Source organism: Nerophis ophidion, linkage group LG17 (assembly GCF_033978795.1).
Source record: "Nerophis ophidion isolate RoL-2023_Sa linkage group LG17, RoL_Noph_v1.0, whole genome shotgun sequence".
NCBI classification, from domain to species: Eukaryota; Metazoa; Chordata; class Actinopteri; order Syngnathiformes; family Syngnathidae; genus Nerophis; species Nerophis ophidion.
In genome coordinates this window covers 9,464,230-9,482,895 of record NC_084627.1, presented here as the reverse complement: position 1 = coordinate 9,482,895, position 18,666 = coordinate 9,464,230, and the positions used below count along the sequence as shown (strand labels likewise).

General features: G+C 42.7%; 1 protein-coding gene across 2 annotated transcripts; it reads right to left on the bottom strand.

Moving 5' to 3' along the window:
• Window positions 1–2,044: 2,044 nt before the first annotated feature.
• cetn3 (centrin 3) lies at window positions 2,045–16,802 on the bottom strand. Of its 2 annotated transcripts, none has more exons than XM_061876103.1 (5): window positions 16,646–16,802; window positions 16,151–16,286; window positions 6,043–6,157; window positions 5,777–5,968; window positions 2,045–2,365 (listed from the first exon to the last, which is right to left on the bottom strand). In XM_061876103.1, exons 1-5 carry the CDS (start codon window positions 16,657–16,659, stop codon window positions 2,319–2,321), a joined length of 504 nt encoding a protein of 167 aa, XP_061732087.1. In that variant the 5' UTR covers window positions 16,660–16,802; the 3' UTR covers window positions 2,045–2,318. The 2 variants fall into 2 exon arrangements, with proteins under 2 accessions (XP_061732087.1, XP_061732086.1); XM_061876102.1 differs by lacking the exon at window positions 16,646–16,802 and adding an exon at window positions 16,385–16,528.
• Between the last annotated feature and the right edge of the window lie 1,864 nt (window positions 16,803–18,666).

Genomic DNA, 18,666 nt, shown 5'->3' with positions numbered 1-18,666 from the left:
TTGTGAGAACCAACATCAACACAGCACGCTGAAGGCGAGCCATTGCCTGGAAACTATTGGAGGGAGGGGTTTGGGGCTTGGATGGGAGGTCGTAGCCGGGGAGGAACTGGTCTCATTTTATTTCTGGACCTGCACGGGTCGCCTGTGACAGCTGAGCATGTGAGGGCAGGTTCTCGCCGCCAACATGGCCGCCGACCTTCAGTGTCGCTGTGGTGCTCTGCTTCCTCAGCTCCACAGCGCCACCGTGTCACGGCGAGACAAACGCCCTGGTCCAGTTCTAACATTATGACGCAGCTGGGGGAGGGGATGAACCTTCTGCTCTCGTGGTCAGACTCTCTAATCTTAATGACTACAATTAAAAACAATGGATAACTAATACATACTAACTTAATTAAAAATGTTAATTAAAATAAACACAATATATATATATATATATTTTTTTTTTTACAAATTACAATGTAAAGACATAGAATTGCCTGTTTCCAGACTTTAGGGATACCTTGTACTATATAAATATTACCTTTGAAACATATATTGTCACTGTTATGTCCTCAAATTAAAAAATTAGTATCTGAACTTATTGTGTATTTAATTTGCTCTTTACTGAAAAAGTGAGGTGAAGATATCAATCTTTGAAAATTACACAATTCCATTTATTTAAAAGTATGTCCAATGAGTAAATTAAAATTTAAAGGTCTTATGTAACATTTGTGTTTTTTTTTTATTGGTCATATCATCAGGGAGCAGGTGTGTGGCGCCCCCCGGTGGACAAATGCAATTCTGTTATTTGTCATTCATATGTATGATTTCTACCTTGCCGCTGTTGAAAGTTTTAATTTTGCTCTCCATCCATCCGTTTTCTACCACTTGTCCCTTTTTGGAGTCGCGAGGGGTGCTGGAACCTATCTCAGCTGCATTCGGGCGGAAGGCGGAGTACACCCTGGACAAATCACCAGCTCATCAAAGGGCCAACACAGATAGACAGACAACATTCACACTCACATTCACACAATAGGGCCAATTTAGTGTTGCCAATCAACCTATCCCCAGGTGCATGTCTTTGGAGGTGGGAGGGGCCTATCCCCAGGTGCATGTCTTTGGAGGTGGGAGGGGCCTATCCCCAGGTGCATGTCTTTGGAGGTGGGAGGGGCCTATCCCCAGGTGCATGTCTTTGGAGGTGGGAGGGGCCTATACCCAGGTGCATGTCTTTGGAGGTGGGAGGGGCCTACCCCCAGGTGCATGTCTTTGGAGGTGGGAGGGGCCTATCCCCAGGTGCATGTCTTTGGAGGTGGGAGGGGCCTATCCCCAGGCGCATGTCTTTGGAGGTGGGAGGGGCCTATCCCCAGGCGCATGTCTTTGGAGGTGGGAGGGGCCTATCCCCAGGTGCATGTCTTTGGAGGTGGGAGGGGCCTATCCCCAGGCGCATGTCTTTGGAGGTGGGAGGGGCCTACCCCCAGGTGCATGTCTTTGGAGGTGGGAGGGGCCTATACCCAGGTGCATGTCTTTGGAGGTGGGAGGGGCCTACCCCCAGGTGCATGTCTTTGGAGGTGGGAGGGGTCTATCCCCAGGTGCATGTCTTTGGAGGTGGGAGGGGTCTATACCCAGGTGCATGTCTTTGGAGGTGGGAGGGGCCTATCCCCTGGTGAATGTCTTTGGAGGTGGGAGGGGCCTACCCCCAGGTGCATGTCTTTGGAGGTGAGAGGAAGCCGGAGTAGCCGGAGGGAACCCACGCAGTCACGGGTAGAACATGCAAACTCCACACAGAAAGATCCCGAGCCCAGGATTGAACTCAGGACTACACAGGACTTTCGTATGATGAGGCACATGCACTCTAACCCCTGTTCCACCGTGCTGCCTTAATTTTTCTCTCATTACAAAAAAATGTTGAATGATTTTGAGTGTTTGCTTGTTGTGAATGTGCAAATGATTGTTATGTTCAACATTTTTCATGAGGGATGTGGGGGCAGGTGGGGCAAAGCTTGCTTGGAATATTGTTGTCACATTTAAAGACAGTTGTTTTATTACGTGAGACATCTTAAGGGAAGTCTTTTGATTGTTGTAACTATACAAACAGTGATTTATTAGCAAACAATAAATAAAATGTACACATGAACACCAAAACAACCACACACTCACGTGTCCCTCAACATGAGACCACGGACGTCCTCAGACCGTCACGTCTTTAGGCAGGGGGGACACCGACCTTGGTGGTTGTTTCCAGTGAAGTCACCGATGATGATCCTGTCATCATGTCAAGTTCACGTCCCCCTGGAGGACATTGTGATGCTTGCTGGACAAACAAATGTAGTCCAGACTCTTCAGGGTGAGTCTTCGCTCATGATGGACATGAACTCTTCCTGGTTTACTGTTGGACACACAAGTCAATGCTGTCACTTCCGGATTCTGGTAGTATGAGCAGCTTTACGACTGACTAGGCCGGGGGGGCATTTTCGGACTGCCACTTGGCATGAGAATGAACTTATTTGATTATTGTGATATATTAAAGGACCCTCTAATGCAAAACCAACTTATCTTCAATGATTGATTGATTGATTGATACTTTTATTAGTAGATTGCAAAGTTCAGTACATATTCTGTACAATTGACCACTAAATGGTAACACCGGAATAAGTTTTTCAACTTGTTTAAGTCGGGGTCCACGTTAATCAATTCATGGTACAAATATATACTATCAACATAATACAGTCATCACACAAGTTAATCATCATAGTATATACATTGAATTATTTACATTATTTACAATCCGGGGGGTGGGATGAGGAGCTTTGGTTGATATCAGTACTTCAGTCATCAACAATTGCATCAACAGAGAAATGTGGACATTGAAACAGTGTAGGTCTTATTTAGTAGGATATGTACAGCCAGCAGAGAACATAGTGAGTTCACATAGCATAAGAACAAGTATATACATTAGAAGTACATTTAAGTTGTTTATAATCCGGGGAGATGGGATGTGAATGGAGGAGGGTATTAGTAAAGTGTTGAAGATGCCTGGAGGTGTTGTTTTAGAGCGGTTTTGAAGGATGATAGCGATGCACTTACTTTTATACCTGTTGGGAGTGCATTCCACATTGATGTGGCATAGAAAGAGAATGAGTTACGGCCTTTGTTAGATGGGAATCTGGGTTTAACGTGGTTTGTGGAGCTCCCCCTGGTGTTGTGGTTTTGTGTATTTAGAATCCCCAAGTCCTGATCATTTGAAATTAAATGGATTTTAATAAAACAAATGTACCTTCTACACAAACAAACCCAAAGGAATGAGATTTCAGTGACATGTTTTGCCTTTGTTACATCAGCGGATATCACCGTACATGGTAGAGATTTACCTGATGAGATGTAGTCAGTAAGTTCGTTCTTTTTCCAAATCCTTTTGTTGTGGGGCAAACTGGCTCATACATGCACATGTATGATTAAATTATCCACTAAAGCCATTTCTTCTTAAAAAAAAAAAGTAGTGGTATTGACTTTCTAACTTCAGTCGATATGATGATGCAAAAAAACTAAAACACAGCTGACTAGAAAAGACAGCCGAAAGGGATTGCCCTAGAAGTTTTCAGCATGTAATTTAGAGTAGACCTATTATGCAAAACTAGCATTTCTTACTTGATGGTACATGGTGTTGCATATTTGGGATTCCCATAGATCCCGAAAATGTGAAATCAAACCGTGGAGGCATTCAGAGATATTTATAAAATAGTCTTGCCCTCTTGCATACTTCCTCCAAACGAGACGTTTTGGAACTTTCTGTCTGTGACATTTTCCGCCCTGTGACATCAGCCGATATCGCCATATTCTGATATTATCGGCCGATAAATGCTTTAAAATGTCATAGCGGAAATGATCGGTTTCAAAGTTACCAGCATCGGTTTCAAAAAGTAAAATTTGTGACTTTTCAAAACGCTGCTGTGTACACGGACGTAGGGAGAAGTAAAGAGCGCCAATAAACCTTAAAGGCACTGCCTTGGCGTGCCGTCCCAGTCACATAATATCTACGGCTTTTCACACACACAAGTGAATGCAAGTCAGACTTGGTCAAGAGCCATACAGGTCACACTGAGGGTGGCCGTATAAACAACTTAAAAACTTTTACAAATATGCGCCACACTGTGAACCCACACCAAACAAGAATGACAAACACATTTCGGAGAACATTCGCACCGTAACACAACATAAAACACACCAGAACAAATACCCAGAATCCCTTGCAGCACTAACTCTTCCAGGACACTACAATATACATTTTTTTCCATAACTTGAGTTGATTTATTTTGGAAAACCTTGTTACATTGTTTAATGCATCCAGCGGGGCATCACAACAAAATTAGGCATAATAATGTGTTCATTCCATCACTGTATATATCGGCATCTGTTGATATCGGAATCGGTAATCAAGAGTTGGACAATATCGGAATATCGCCTATCAGCAAAAAAGCCATAATCTGACATTTGCAGTTTACATTTAATCTATTTTTCTCCTGGTCCTTCTTTGACAGACTATAAAACATATCAATTGTCTGTATCGACCGATTTAACACGGGGATGGGTCAAATGCAGAGGAGGATTTCACCACACCCAGTGTGTGTTTGTGACAATCATTGGGACTTTAACTTATAAAACACTTATACATGATACAATTTTCAGAACACATTTCGGGAGAACATCCGCACCGTAACACAACATAAACAGAACAAATACTCAGAACCCCTTGCAGCACTAACTCTTCCAGGACGCTACAATATACACCCCCCGCTACCAGTTACCTCAACCCGCCCCCTCCCAACCTCCTCATGCTCTCTCAGGGAGAGCATGTACCAAATTCCAATCTGCTGTTTTGAGGCATGTTAAAAAAAAATAATGCTCTTTGTGACTTCAATAATAAATATGGCAGTGCCATGTTGGCATTTTTTTCCATAACTTGAGTTGATTTATTTTGGAAAACCTTGTTACGTCGTTAATGCATCCAACAAAATTAGGCATAATAATGTGTTAATTCCACGATTGTATAAATCGGTATCGGTAATAAAGAGTTGGACAATATCGGAATATCGGCAAAAAATCCATTATCGGACATCTCCAGTTAACATTTAATATATTTTTCTCCTGGTCCTTATTTGACAGACCATAAAAAAATATAAATTGTCAATATCGACCGATTTAACTAACATGGGGATGGGTCAAATGCAGAGGATAATTTCACCACACACAATGTGTGTGTGTGTGTGTGTGTGTGACAATCATTGGGACTTTAACTTTTAAAACACTTATAGATGATACAATTTTCAGCCATAATGCCCAGCCCTTGGGTTAAATGTTGGCAATTTGCATTTTAAAAACTTTATAATGCTTTATAAAAAATGTTTGGTGTTACTATTTTTGAGTGTCTGGAACAGATTAATTGGATTTACTTAAATGATGAATGGGTTGTACTTGTATAGCGCTTTTCTACCTTCAAGGTACTCAAAGCGCTTTGACACTACTTCCACATTTACCCATTCACACACACATTCACACACTGATGGAGGGAGCTGCCATGCAAGGCGCTAACCAGCACCCATCAGGAGCAAGGGTGAAGTGTCTTGCTCAGGACACAACGGACGTGATGAAGCTGGTACTAGGTGGGAATTGAACCAGGGGACCTCGGGTTGCGCACGGCCACTCTTCCACTGCGCCACGCCGTACTTCATTGTTTTTTCACAGATCCTTAGAACGGATTAATAGCAAAAAACAATGAATTATTTGCAAAAATCAAACTTACTTTCGCCATCTCCGTCCGTGTCAAAGACGTCGATCATGCTGCGTAGTTCTTCTTCGGTGGTGTTCTCGCCGAGCTCCCTCGCCACTCGTCTGAGGTTTCTCAGACTGATCGTCCCCGACTCGTCGTCGTCAAAGAGCCGGAAGGCCTTCATGATCTCCTCCTTGGGGTCTCGCTCCAGGATGAGCTCCATGACTGCGCACACATCCAACATGGCGTCGGCGTGGCTCTCGTCGTGTGTTCGCCGGGATAGAAGCGACGTCACTTACCTACTTCATAGAAGTCCTCAAAGTTGATTTTGCCGTTTTCTTCTCTGTCATAGTCTTTCAAGATCTGCATGACGTCCAACTTCTTCACCTCGAAGCCCAACGCACGCATCGCTACCTGATGGCAGAGGCACGCACACACACGCTTATACATGAATGCAGGGATTTTCACAACGTGCTATAGAAGGGTTACATCCCGTGCTGGGCGTCTGCAACATGCGGCTCTTTAGCGCCGCCCGGATGGCTCCTTGGAACTTTTTCAAAAATGTATGAAAACAGAAAAAATATATTTATGTTTTGATAGGGTTCCTGTAGGACAGGGGTCGGGAACCTTTTTGGCTGAGAGAGCCAAGAAGCCAAATATTTGAAAAGGTATTTCCGTGAGAGCCATATAATATTTTTTTTAACACTGAACACAACTAAACGCGTACATTTTTAAGTAAGACCAACATTTCATGTCCCTTATTCTTTCTAAAAACATTGTTATTCTGAAGCTAAATGTGGAGGGGGTGTGGCCTGCGGGCCTGCAGCGAAGCAAGGTGTTGCCAGGACCGGCCTCGAAATCAGCGACAGGTGCATAGATGGCCCAGCTGGGCCTGGTTATCTAATCACCTGTCGGTGTGTTTATAAGCAGCAGCTAGGAGGAGAGACCAGGTCGGGGCTGGAGCCAGAGTGTGAGCGAGAACGAAAGATAAAAAGACAAATGCTGGAAAGCAACTGAGAGACTTACTGAAAAATAAAACAATATTGTAACCCTGAAACAGGCTCTCATGTCGGTGCCTGGTGGTCTGAAGAACCCCCAGGAGGGCAAGCCCCACACTAGCTCGGTTGGTAGAGTGGCCGTGCCAGCAACTTGAGGGTTGCAGGTTCGATTCCCGCTTGTGCCATCCTAGTTACTGCCGTTGTGTCCTTGGGCAAGACACTTTACCCACCTGCTCCCAGTAACACCCACACTGGTTTAAATGTAACTTAGATATTGGGTGTCACTATGTAAAGCGCTTTGAGTCACTTGAGAAAAGCGCTATATAAATATAATTCACTTCACTAACCAATAATGAACAACTTACTTCTTACCATTAACGCAACTTCTTGAACATAAAAATGCACGAGAATGTTTTATATTTTGAACGTTATTTTTCATTACAAGTCGAATTATTCATTACTTATCGTTAATAAGCAGCGTCAGCTCAGATTTATCCGAGAGCCGGATGCGGTCATCAAAAGAGCCACATCTGGCTCGTGAGCCATAAGTTCCCTACCCCTGCTGTAGCTGTAGGAGGACAACATGACACAAAACTCCCTTCATGTTAGAAATCCCACTGTTTATATCAAACAAGATTCTCTGATGAGAGTATTTGGCGAGCGCCGTTTTGTCCTACTAATTTTGGCGATCCTTGAACTCATCGTAGTTTGTTTTAATATATAACTTTCTCCAACGCTGCCAGAGAAAGACATGGTCTATGCCACTCCTTCTTCGTCTCATTTTGTCCACCAAACTTTTTATACTGTGTGTGAATGCAGAAAGGTGAACTTTGTTGATGTTATTGACTTGTGTGGAGTGCTTATCAAGCATATTTGGTCAGCTAATCGATGATAACATGCTATTTAGGCTAGCTTTATGTACGTATTGCATCATATTTGAACTCATATAATTTTCTTTACTTATGTCGTCTGTGTATTTAATATATATTTGGATTTCTCTGGACATATTATCTGTATGTAATATTGCCTGCATTTCTGATAGAGGTTTGTGTGCTGTTATAGACCAAAAGCAAACGTAACTCAGCTTGCAAAGATTGTTATAAATCCATTCGAAGAAGACAGCCTGCAGTTTCTTTTAACTTAGACACACACACCTTTGGCCATTCGAAGCCATAATTTCCTGTAGTCAGCTCCCCCCCGAGAAGCCTGCATTTTACTAATGTTTTCCAATGTTGTAAAAATGTGTAGAATATTACATTTCAACATTACCATGAATTGATTAACGTGGACCCCGACTTAAACAAGTTGAAAAACTTATTGGGGTGTTACCATTTAGTGGTCAATTGTACGGAATATGTACTGAACTGTGCAATCTACTAATAAAAGCATCAATCAATCAATCAATCTATCAATTGGGGCGGTATAGCTTGGTTGGTAGAGTGGCCGTGCCAGCAACTTGAGGGTTGCAGGTTCAATTCCCACTTCCGCCATCCTAGTCACTGCCGTTGTGTCCTTGGGCAAGACACTTTACTCATCTGCTCCCAGTGCCACCCACACTGGTTTATATGTTAAAAATGTGATATTGGGTTTCACTTTGTAAAGTCACTAGAGTAAAAGCGCTATATAAATATAATTCACAATTCTGTCAACGAAGATTTGTGTCAGCCTGCGACACGTTGTCATTTTGATAGTAGGCTAATATAGCTAATGTAGACACTTCTATCATGTGTTGCCTTCATCATATCACTTATAGAAGGCTTTTAATTTTTTGCGGCTCCAGACGGATAATTGTTTTTGTATTTTTGGTCCAATATGACTCTTTCAACAGTTTGAGTTGCCAACCCCTGATCTAGGGGTACACCAAATAATCACTTAAATACATATTCTAAGAGAGTGTTACTGTTTAAACTGTGTGTAATGTTACAGTGAACAAAACAGTAAATATACTTATTGAATAAAACCTCCACCTTGTCTTTAATTCATATCTAGGCCTACTAAGCTACTGTATTTTAATATTGGTCATTATGTTGGTACTCGGAAAAACAAGTTTTTTCAGAGGTTGTACTTGGTGAACAAAGTTTATTAACCACTCTACTAGACATAATTTAGTTTACATCTCATCATGAGTTCAACTTGAAGAGTCCTGCAGTGTTGTCATTTTGATAGTAGGCTAATATAACTAATAAGTGAAGTGAATTATATTTATATAGCACTTTTCTCTAGTGACTCAAAGTGCTTTACATAGTGAAACCCAATATCTAAGTTACATTTAAACCAGTGTGGGTGGCACTGGGAGCACGTGGGTAAAGTGTCTTGCCCAAGGACACAAAGGATGGCGGAAGCGGGAATCGAACCTGCACCCCTCAAGTTGCTGGCACGGCCACTCTACCAACCGAGCTATACCGCCCCAATATAGACACTTATATCATGTGTTGACTTCAATATATCACTAATGAAAGGCCTTTAATTTTTTGCAGCTCCAGACGGATTTTTATTTTCAATATTTTGGGTTGCTGACCCCTTATCTACAGGTACACCAAATAATCACGTATATAAATATTCAAACACAGTGTTATTTTTTAAACTGTGAGTAATGTTACAGAGGCCTAAATAGTAAATATACTTGTTGAATGAAAACTCTGCCTTGTTTTTAATTAATATATAGGCCTACTACGCTACTGTATTTTAATATTGGTCAGTATGCAATAGAAAAGGTCAACCAACGAACAACATTTTTCTACAGAATCTCCTCTCTGGTCAACAAAAGCACCTTGAAGATTCTAGCGGGAACTCTCATTCGACCCTTTTTCGAATACGCGTGCACCTCTTGGTACCCCAGCACCTCCAAAACCCTCAAATCAAGACTCCAAACATCCCAGAACAAGCTAGTCAGGTTACTTCTAGACCTCCACTCCAGATCCCACTTCACTCCTACCCACTTCTACAAAGTGGGCTGACTCAGGGTGGAGGACAGAGTAAAACAACTTGCACTGAGCCTAGTCTATAAAATCCGCTACACCTCCCTGATACCGAAGTACATGTCAAACTACTTCCAGAACATAAATGACCGCCATAACAACACCAGGGGGAGCTCCACAAACCACGTCAAACCCAGATTCCGATCTAACAAAGGTCCTTACTCATTCTCCTTCTATGCTACATCAATTTGGAATGTACTCCCAACAGGTGTAATGGTAAGTGCATCTTTATCCTCCTTCAAAACCGCACTAAAAGCACACCTCTAGGCAGCTACAACCCTAGTCTGACCCCCTCCCCGGATTATAAATAATCACATGTATATACCTGTTCTTATTCTTTCCGAGCACACTACTCGCTGTACGTATCCAATGAAGTGAGACCTACACTGTTACAATGTCCATGTCTCAGATGATATAATTGTTGACGACTGAAGTATGCTGTTATCAACCAAACTTAGCCCCCCCCCCCCCCCCTCAACCCCCTCCGCATCCCACCCATCAGATTGTCCATCCATCCATCATCTTCCGCTTATCCGAGGTCGGGTCGCGGGGGCAACAGCCTAAGCAGTGTAACCCAGACTTCCCTCTCCCCAGCCACTTCGTCTAGCTCTTCCCGGGGGATCCCGAGGCGTTCCCAGGCCAGCCGGGAGACATAGTCTTCCCAACGTGTCCTGGGTCTTCCCCGTGGCCTCCTACCGGTTGGACGTGCCCTAAACACCTCCCTAGGGAGGTGTTCGGGTGGCATCCTGACCAGATGCCCGAACCGCCTCATCTGGCTCCTCTCTATGTGGAGGAGCAGCGGCTTTACTTTGAGTTCCTCCCGGATGGCAGAGCTTCTCACCCTATATCTAAGGGAGAGCCCTCGAAACTCATTTGGGCCGCTTGTACCCATGATCTTATCCTTTCGGTAATGACCCAAAGCTCATGACCATAGGTGAGGATGGGAACGTAGATCGACTGGTAAATTGAGAGCTTTGCCTTCCGGCTCAGCTCCTTCTTCACCACAACGGATCGGTACAACGTCCGCATTACTGAAGACGCCGCACCGATCCGCCTGTCGATCTCACGATCCACTCTTCCCTCACTCGTGAACAAGACTCCTAGGTACTTGAACACCTCCACTTGGGGCAGGGTCTCCTCTCCAACCCGGAGATGGCATTCCACCCTTTTCCGGGCGAGAACCATGGACTCGGACTTGGAGGTGCTGATTCTCATTCCGGTCGCTTCACACTCGGCTGCGGACCGATCCAGCGAGAGCTGAAGATCCCGGTCAGATGAAGCCATCAGGACCACATCATCTGCAAAAAGCAGAGACCTAATCCTGCGGTTACCAAACCGGAACCCCTCAACGCTCTGACTGCGCCTAGAAATTCTGTCCATAAAAGTTATGAACAGAATCGGTGACAAAGGACAGCCTTGGCGGAGTCCAACCCTCACTGGAAATGTGTTCGACTTACTGCCGGCATCAGATTGTAAATAATGTAAATAATTACATGTATCTACTCTGATGATTAACTTGTGTGATGACTGTATTACGCTTATAGTGCATATTGATTGATTGAGACATTTATTAGTAGATTGCACAGTTCAGTACATATTCCGTACAAATGACCACTAAATGGTAACACCCCAATAAGTTTTTCAACTTGTTTAAGTCCGGGTCCACGTTAATCAATTCATTGTACAAATATATACTATCCGCATAATACAGTCATCACACAGGAAAATCATCAGAGTATATACATTGAATTAATTACATTATTTACAATCCGGGGGATTCAGTCATCAACAATTGCATCATTAGAGAAATGGACATTGAAACAGTGTAGGTTTTTCTTAGTAGGATATGTACAGCGAGCAGTGAACATAGTGAGCTCGGATAGCATAAGAAGAAGTATATACAGGGTTTCACACCCATTCATTTATTTGTGGCGGCCCGCCACGAAAGAATTACGGGCGCCACAAATAAAAATAAATATATATATTATTTTTTTTCGGCTTTTGACTCGCTCGACCGCTCATAAAAGCAATGGGACTTTGTCTGTGAATGGAGCTTGTAGTTACATATTATATAAATATTATATAAATATGTACATAAAGTGTTGTAATTATATTCCAACTCCGCGTTCTTCCAGCAGCAAGCGCTATTCCGACCGAAAAAGCGACGATTTCCCCATTAATTTGAGCGAGGATGAAAGATTTGTGGATTAAGAAAGTTAAGAGTAAAGAACTAAAAAAAAAAAAGAAAAAAGAAAAAGCGACAGATGGAATTAGACACATTTACTAGGATAATTCTGGAAAATCCAAATTTAGTGGTCAATTGTACGGAATACGTACTATACTGTGCAATCTACTAATAAAAGTTTCAATCAATGTTGGTACTCGGAAAGCAAAGTTTATTTCTGAGGTGGTACTCGGTGAAAATAGCTTGAGAACCGCTCCACTAGAGGAGTTAGTTTGCATCTCATCTTGAGTCAACTTGAAAAGAGTCGTGCAGTGTCCACAGTAAGGCTGGGCGATATATCGATATACACGAAATAGAATATAGAAAATGACTATATTGTGATATTGGAGTATACGTTCTCACGCAGTTGCTTTTAGCTGCGGGCATTACACTACAGGCTCTCCTCGCTCTTTCCTGTCTCTCCTTCTCACAGAGTGTAAGCGCACCTTCTTTTATATATGTCACATACTGTCACGTCATACGTCACATACGTATAAACCCTCGTGGAGCAGGGACGTAGCAGCATGGGTAACGTCAGCTGTGATGCTAGCGCAGCTGTGCGAGTGGTAATACGAGAGAAAGAAGGTGCGGATGAAGGAATAAGTAATTCCCGAGAAAAACAGCAGGGGGTCCATCGTCTGGCGTTTGGCTTCAAGTGGGAATATGTCGAACAGACAACCGTAATTTGTCAAGTGTGGGCCAAAAGCGTTGATACCAAAAGTAGCATTACTGCTAATATGTGGCATAATTTGAAAGGTCACCGGCTGGAGAATGAAGAGTGCTTACTCCACATGTCAACACAACCATTCGGTGCCACACGCACACACTATCAAAATGCAGAGGCATACATTCTGCATGAAAGTTTAAAAGTAGCATATATCAAGTGTGGGTTAGAAGCGTTGCTACCAAAAGTAGCGTTACTGCTAATATGTAGCATAATTTGAAAAGTCACCTGCTGGAGAATGAAGAGTGCTTACTCCACATGTCAACACAACCATTCGGTGCCACACGCACACACTATCAAAATGCTGAGGCAAACATTCTGCATGAAAGTTTAAAAGTAGTATATATCAAGTGTGGGTTAGAAGCGTTGCTACCAAACGTAGCATTACTGCTAAAATGGAGCATAATTTGAAAAGTCACCTGCTGGAGAATGAAGAGTGCTTACTCCACATGTCAACATCTCGAATTCGGTCCCACACACCCACATTATCAAAATGTCGAGGCAAACATTCTGCATGAAAGTTTAAAAGTAGTATATATTAATGCAGTATGAAGAAGAATGTTTTAATGTAGACACATAGAATCATCATACTGATGTGATTATATGCATCAAGTGTTCATTCAAGCTAAGGCAAAATATAACGATATTTATCCGCCTTAAAATATCGCGATGTTAAAAAAAGGCCACATCGCCCAGCCCTAGTTGGACAATATCGGAATATCGGATGTCGGCAAAAAAGCCATTATGGGATTGATTGATTGAAACTTTTATTAGTAGATTGCACAGTTCAGTACATATTCCGTACAATTGACCACTAAATGGTAACACCCGAATAAGTTTTTCAACTTGTTTAAGTCGGGGTCCACGTTAATCTCTAACCCTGATGATTAACTTGTGTGATGACTGTATTATGCTGACAGTATATATTTCTACCATGAATTGATTAACGTGGACCCCGACTTAAAGGCCTACTGAAATGAGATGTTCTTATTTAAACGGGGATAGCAGGTCCATTCTATGTGTCATACTTGATCATTTCGCGATATTGCCATATTTTTGCTGAAAGGATTTAGTAGAGAACATCGACGGTAAATTTTGCAACTTATGGTCGCTAATAAAAAGGCTTTGCCTGTACAGGAAGTAGCAGACGATGTGCGCGTGACGTCACGGGTTGTGGAGCTCCTCACATCTGGACATTGTTTACAATCATGGCCACCAGCAGCGTGAGCGATTCGGACCGAGAAAGCGACGATTTCCCCATTAATTTGAGTGAGGATGAAAGATTCGTGGATGAGGATAGTGAGAGTGAAGGACTAGAAAAAAAAAAAGACAGGGCAGTGGGAGCGATTCAGATGTTATTCAACACATTTACTAGGATAATCCTGGAAAATCCCTTATCTGCTTATTGTGTTACTAGTGTTTTAGTGAGATTATAGTCGTATCTGAAAGTCAGAGGGGTGTGGCCACGGGTATGGTGACCGCCAGTGTCTCTGAGGGAAGCAACGTTTCTCAACGAGGTGAGGCGAAGGCAGTTGTTGGGGCCGGGCTGAGCTTTTTTCCCCGCTCCTCAACGGTGGAAGCATCCCACGTTCGGGGGCGGCCGGTCGGAGGAGGTAAGAGAGTCGCAGGTGCCTCTTTGACAGGTGCACGAGGAACGACGCAATCTCCGCTCATGTCTACAGTAAGAGCCGACTTATTACCACAATTTTCTCACCGAAACCTGCCGGTTGACATGTGGTAGGAAACCATGTTCGCTTGACCGCTCTGTTCCATAGTAAAGCTTCACATTCGGGAATGTAAACAAGGAAACACCGGCTGTGTTTGTGTTGCTAAAGGCAACTGCAATACACTGTTTCCCATCAACATCTTTCTTCTTTGACGTCTCCATTATTAATTGAACAAATTGCAAAAGATTCAGCAACACAGATGTCCAGAATACTGTGTAATTATGCGATTAAAGCAGACGACTTATAGCTGGGATCGGGCTGGAACAAAATGGCCGCTACAATCCGAGACGTCGCGTGCAAAAGTTCGCAACTTTTGTTCGCTAATAAAAAAGCCCTGAATTACGGGAAGTAGCAGACGATGACGTCACCAATGTGAGGGCTCCTCACATCCTCACATTGTTTATAATGTGAGCCTCCAGCATCCAGAGCTATTTGGACGGAGAAAACGACAATTTCCCCATTAATTTGAGCGATGATAAACGATTCGTGGATGAGGATATTGATAGTGAAGGACTAGAAAAAAATTAATAAATAAAGTTTAAAAAAAAAAGGCGCTCGCATTGGGAGCGATTCAGATGTTTTTAGACACATTTACTAGGATAATTCTGGGAAATTCCTTATCTTTCTATTGTGTTGCTAGTGTTATAGTGAGTTAAATAGTACCTAATAGTCGGAGGGGTGTGTCCACGGGTGTGTTGACGCCATCCTCTGAGGGAAGTCACGGCAACTGCATGGACGGCGCAAGCTCCGCAGATCTCCGGTAAGAGGCGACTTTTTACCACAATTTTCTCACCGAAACCTGCCGGTTGACTAGTTGTCGGGAACCATATTTGCTTGACCGCTCTGATCCAAGCTTCACCTCCAGGAATTTTAAACAAGGAAACACTGTGTGTTTGTGTGGCTAAAGGCTAAAGTTTCCCACCTCCATCTTTCTACTTTGGCTCCTCCATTATTAATTGAACAAATTGCAAAAGATTCAGCAACACAGATGTCCAGAATACTGTGTAAGTACGCGATGAAAAGAGACGACTTTTAGAGCGCAAGTGGTTCTGCGCTAATATGTCCCCTCCAACCAATATCGTCACAAACACGCGCCATCATTCCGCGACGTTTTCAACAGGAAACTGAGGGAAATTTAAAATTGTAATTTAGTAAACTAAAAAGGCCGTATTGGCATGTGTTGCCATGTTAATATTTCATCATTGATATATAAACTATCAGACTGTGTGGTCGATAGTAGTTCCATCCATTTTCTACCGCTTATTCCCTTTTTGGGGTCGCGGGGGGTGCTGGCGCCTATCTCAGCTACAATCGGGCGGAAGGCAGTGTACACCCTGGACAAGTCGCCACCTCATCGCAGGGCCAACACAGATAGACAGACAACATTCACACTCACATTCACACACTAGGGCCAATTTAGTGTTGCCAATCAACCTATCCCTAGGTGCATGTCTTTGGATGTAGGAGGAAGCCGGAGTACCCGGAGGGAACCCACGCATTCACGGGGAGAACATGCAAACGCCACACAGGAAGATCCCGAGCCTGGATTTGAACCCAGGACTGCAGGAACTTCGTATTGTGAGGCAGACGCACTAACCCCTCTTCCACCGTGAAGCCCTTTAAAGAAGTTGAAAAACTTATTTGGGTGTTACTATTTAGTGCTCAATTGTACGGAATATGTACTGTACTGTGCAATCTGCGAATAGAAGTTTCAATCAATCAAAGTTGAAAAGAGTCGTGCATTGTCCACAGTCACCTTCAACTCGTGGTAGTCAATTGCGTTATCTTTGTCCGTGTCAAACAACTCGAAGGCTTCTCTTATTTCGAGTTTCTGCTCCTCGCTAAGTTCCTTCCTCTTCTTGCGCTTGTTTCTGTCCAGCAGCAGCTCGCTCCTGCAAACACAAACACACCAAGTTACTATTGTGGGCCATGTTTACATTAGTGAAGGAGTCACGTGACCGGCGGTCATGCGCATTAGTGTGTGTCCCACATCAACGAGGAGGCCGGTTCACCGTCTTCGTCCATCATTGTTGTTGTCGTCCCATAAGTGGACACCGACAACGCCCTGCCTTCATTGTGACGACTTTTAATTGTGACATAAAAAACAACTTTTGTTGTCGTCCGTCGACGTCCGCCATGACGTCACCCGCTGTAAGCTAGCAGCTAGCAGCTAACTGCGGCTTTTTTCGCGGGCGACGCCAAACGAAGGCGCGCTAAATGTCTGTTCACACAGAACCACGTGTTTACTAACCTGGGCGCGGTCATTGTCGTGGAGTTGGAAGTTTAAAGACGAAGGATAAATGTCTCGTTGGGGTTAAGTTAAAATAACACACGGAAATGTCTCCATTGCCAGCAAAGCAACTCAACCATTTGTCCGCGCTCGATTGGAGGTTTCCCATTGGTTGGCGGTCGCTAGGCAACTGTAAGGACTTCTCTGATTCGTCAGTTGCACTGTTATTGTTTTTACCATTAAAATCACCACGTAAAAACATAAAGCATGTATTTTATTAAAACAATATATTGTGTGTAACCATCCGACATATTTAGCAATCATGTAACCTATTTCTATTGACTTGCCTCTTTGTGATGCCAACTTCCTGTTATACGGTAAATGCTTTGAGCTCTTATTTTGAAGGCGCTATGAGCGGAAGTGGTGACACTTTGTGATGGAGCGGAGTTTTTGAAAACAAACGAAATAAAGGCCTACTGAAATGAGATGTTCTTATTTAAACGGGGATAGCAGGTCCATTCTATGTGTCATTCTTGATCATTTCGCGATATTGCCATATTTTTGCTGAAAGGATTTAGTAGAGAACATCGACGATAAAGTTGGCAACTTTTAGTTTTGATTGATTGATTGATTGATACTTTTATTAGTAGATTGCACAGTTCAGTACATATTCCGTACGATTGACCACTAAATGGTAACACCCAAATAAGTGTTTCAACTTGTTTAAGTCGGGGTCCATGGGAATCAATTCGTGGTCGCTAATAAAAAAGCCTTGCCTTTACCAGAAGTAGCAGACAATATGCGTGTGACGTCACTGGTTGTAGGGCTCCTCACATCCTCACATTGTTTATAATCATAGCCACCAGCAGCAAGAGCTATTCGGATCGAGAAAGCGAGAATTTCCCCATTAATTTGAGCAAGGATGAAAGATTCGTGGATGAGGAAATTTAGAGTGAAGGACTAGGAAAAAAAAAAAGGCAATTGCAGTGGGAGCGATTCAAATGTTATTAGACACATTTACTAGGATAATTCTGGAAAATCCCTTATCTGCCTATTGTGTTGCTAGTGTTTTAGTGACATTAAATACTACCTGAAGGTCGGAGGGGTGTGGCCACGGGTGTCTCTGAGGGATAGTTTTTAATCATATTTGTTTTTATATTGTTTTTATTGGTTTTATTTTTTATTTTTTTTTGTTTTTATTCAGTCGTTGGTGGAGCATAATATATATATATATACTTATTTTATTTTATTTTATTTATTATTATTATTTTTTTTTACAATTGTTTTTAACATGACTGTGCAGCACTTTGGAAATGTTATTGTTGTTTAAATGTGCTATTTAAATAAAGTGGATTGGATTGGATTGGAAGTCACGCAGCTGCAGCAAGACGGAAGCTCCGCTGATCTCTCCGGTAAGAGCCGACTTATTACCACAATTTTCTCACCGAAACCTGCCGGTTGACATGTGGTCGGGATCCGTGTTCGCTTGACCGCTCCGTTCCATAGTAAAGCTTCACCTTCGGGAATTTTAAACAAGGAAACACCGGCTGTGTTTGTGTTGCTAAAGGCTAAAAGCTTCCCACCAACATCTTTCTTCTTTGACGTCTCCATTATTAATTGAACAAACTGCAAAAGATTCAGCAACACAGATGTCCAGAATACTGTGTAATTATGCGATTAAAGCAGACTACTTATAGATTGGATCGGGCTGGAAAATAATGTCCGCTACAACCCGAGATGTCAAACGCACGCGTCATTAGAGGGAAATTTGAAATTGCAATTAAGTAAAAGGCTGTATTGGCATGTGTTGCAATGTTAATATTTCATCATTGATATATAAACTATCAGACTGCGTGGTCGCTAGTAGTGGCTTTCAGTAGGCCTTTAAAGTGGTCCTCTCGTGTTGTGTTATTTTGTAGTTTTATATATGTCGCCTATACTGTATAAAACTACAAAATAACAAATACATTTACCATGTATTGATTAACGTGAACCCCGACTTAAACAAGTTGCAGAACTTATTGGGGTGTTACCATTTAGTG

Excerpts from the sequence above, each read along its gene's own strand:
- cetn3 (XM_061876102.1), bottom strand. The coding sequence starts at position 16,422 with ATGATGGACGAAGACGGTGAACCGGCCTCCTCGTTGAT. Across the intron at positions 16,287-16,384 it reads GAACCGGCCTCCTCGTTGAT|GAGCGAGCTGCTGCTGGACA; the intron begins GTGGGACACACA and ends TTGTGTTTGCAG. Across the intron at positions 2,366-5,776 it reads CACGGACGGAGATGGCGAAA|TAAACCAGGAAGAGTTCATG; the intron begins GTAAGTTTGATT and ends TGTGTCCAACAG.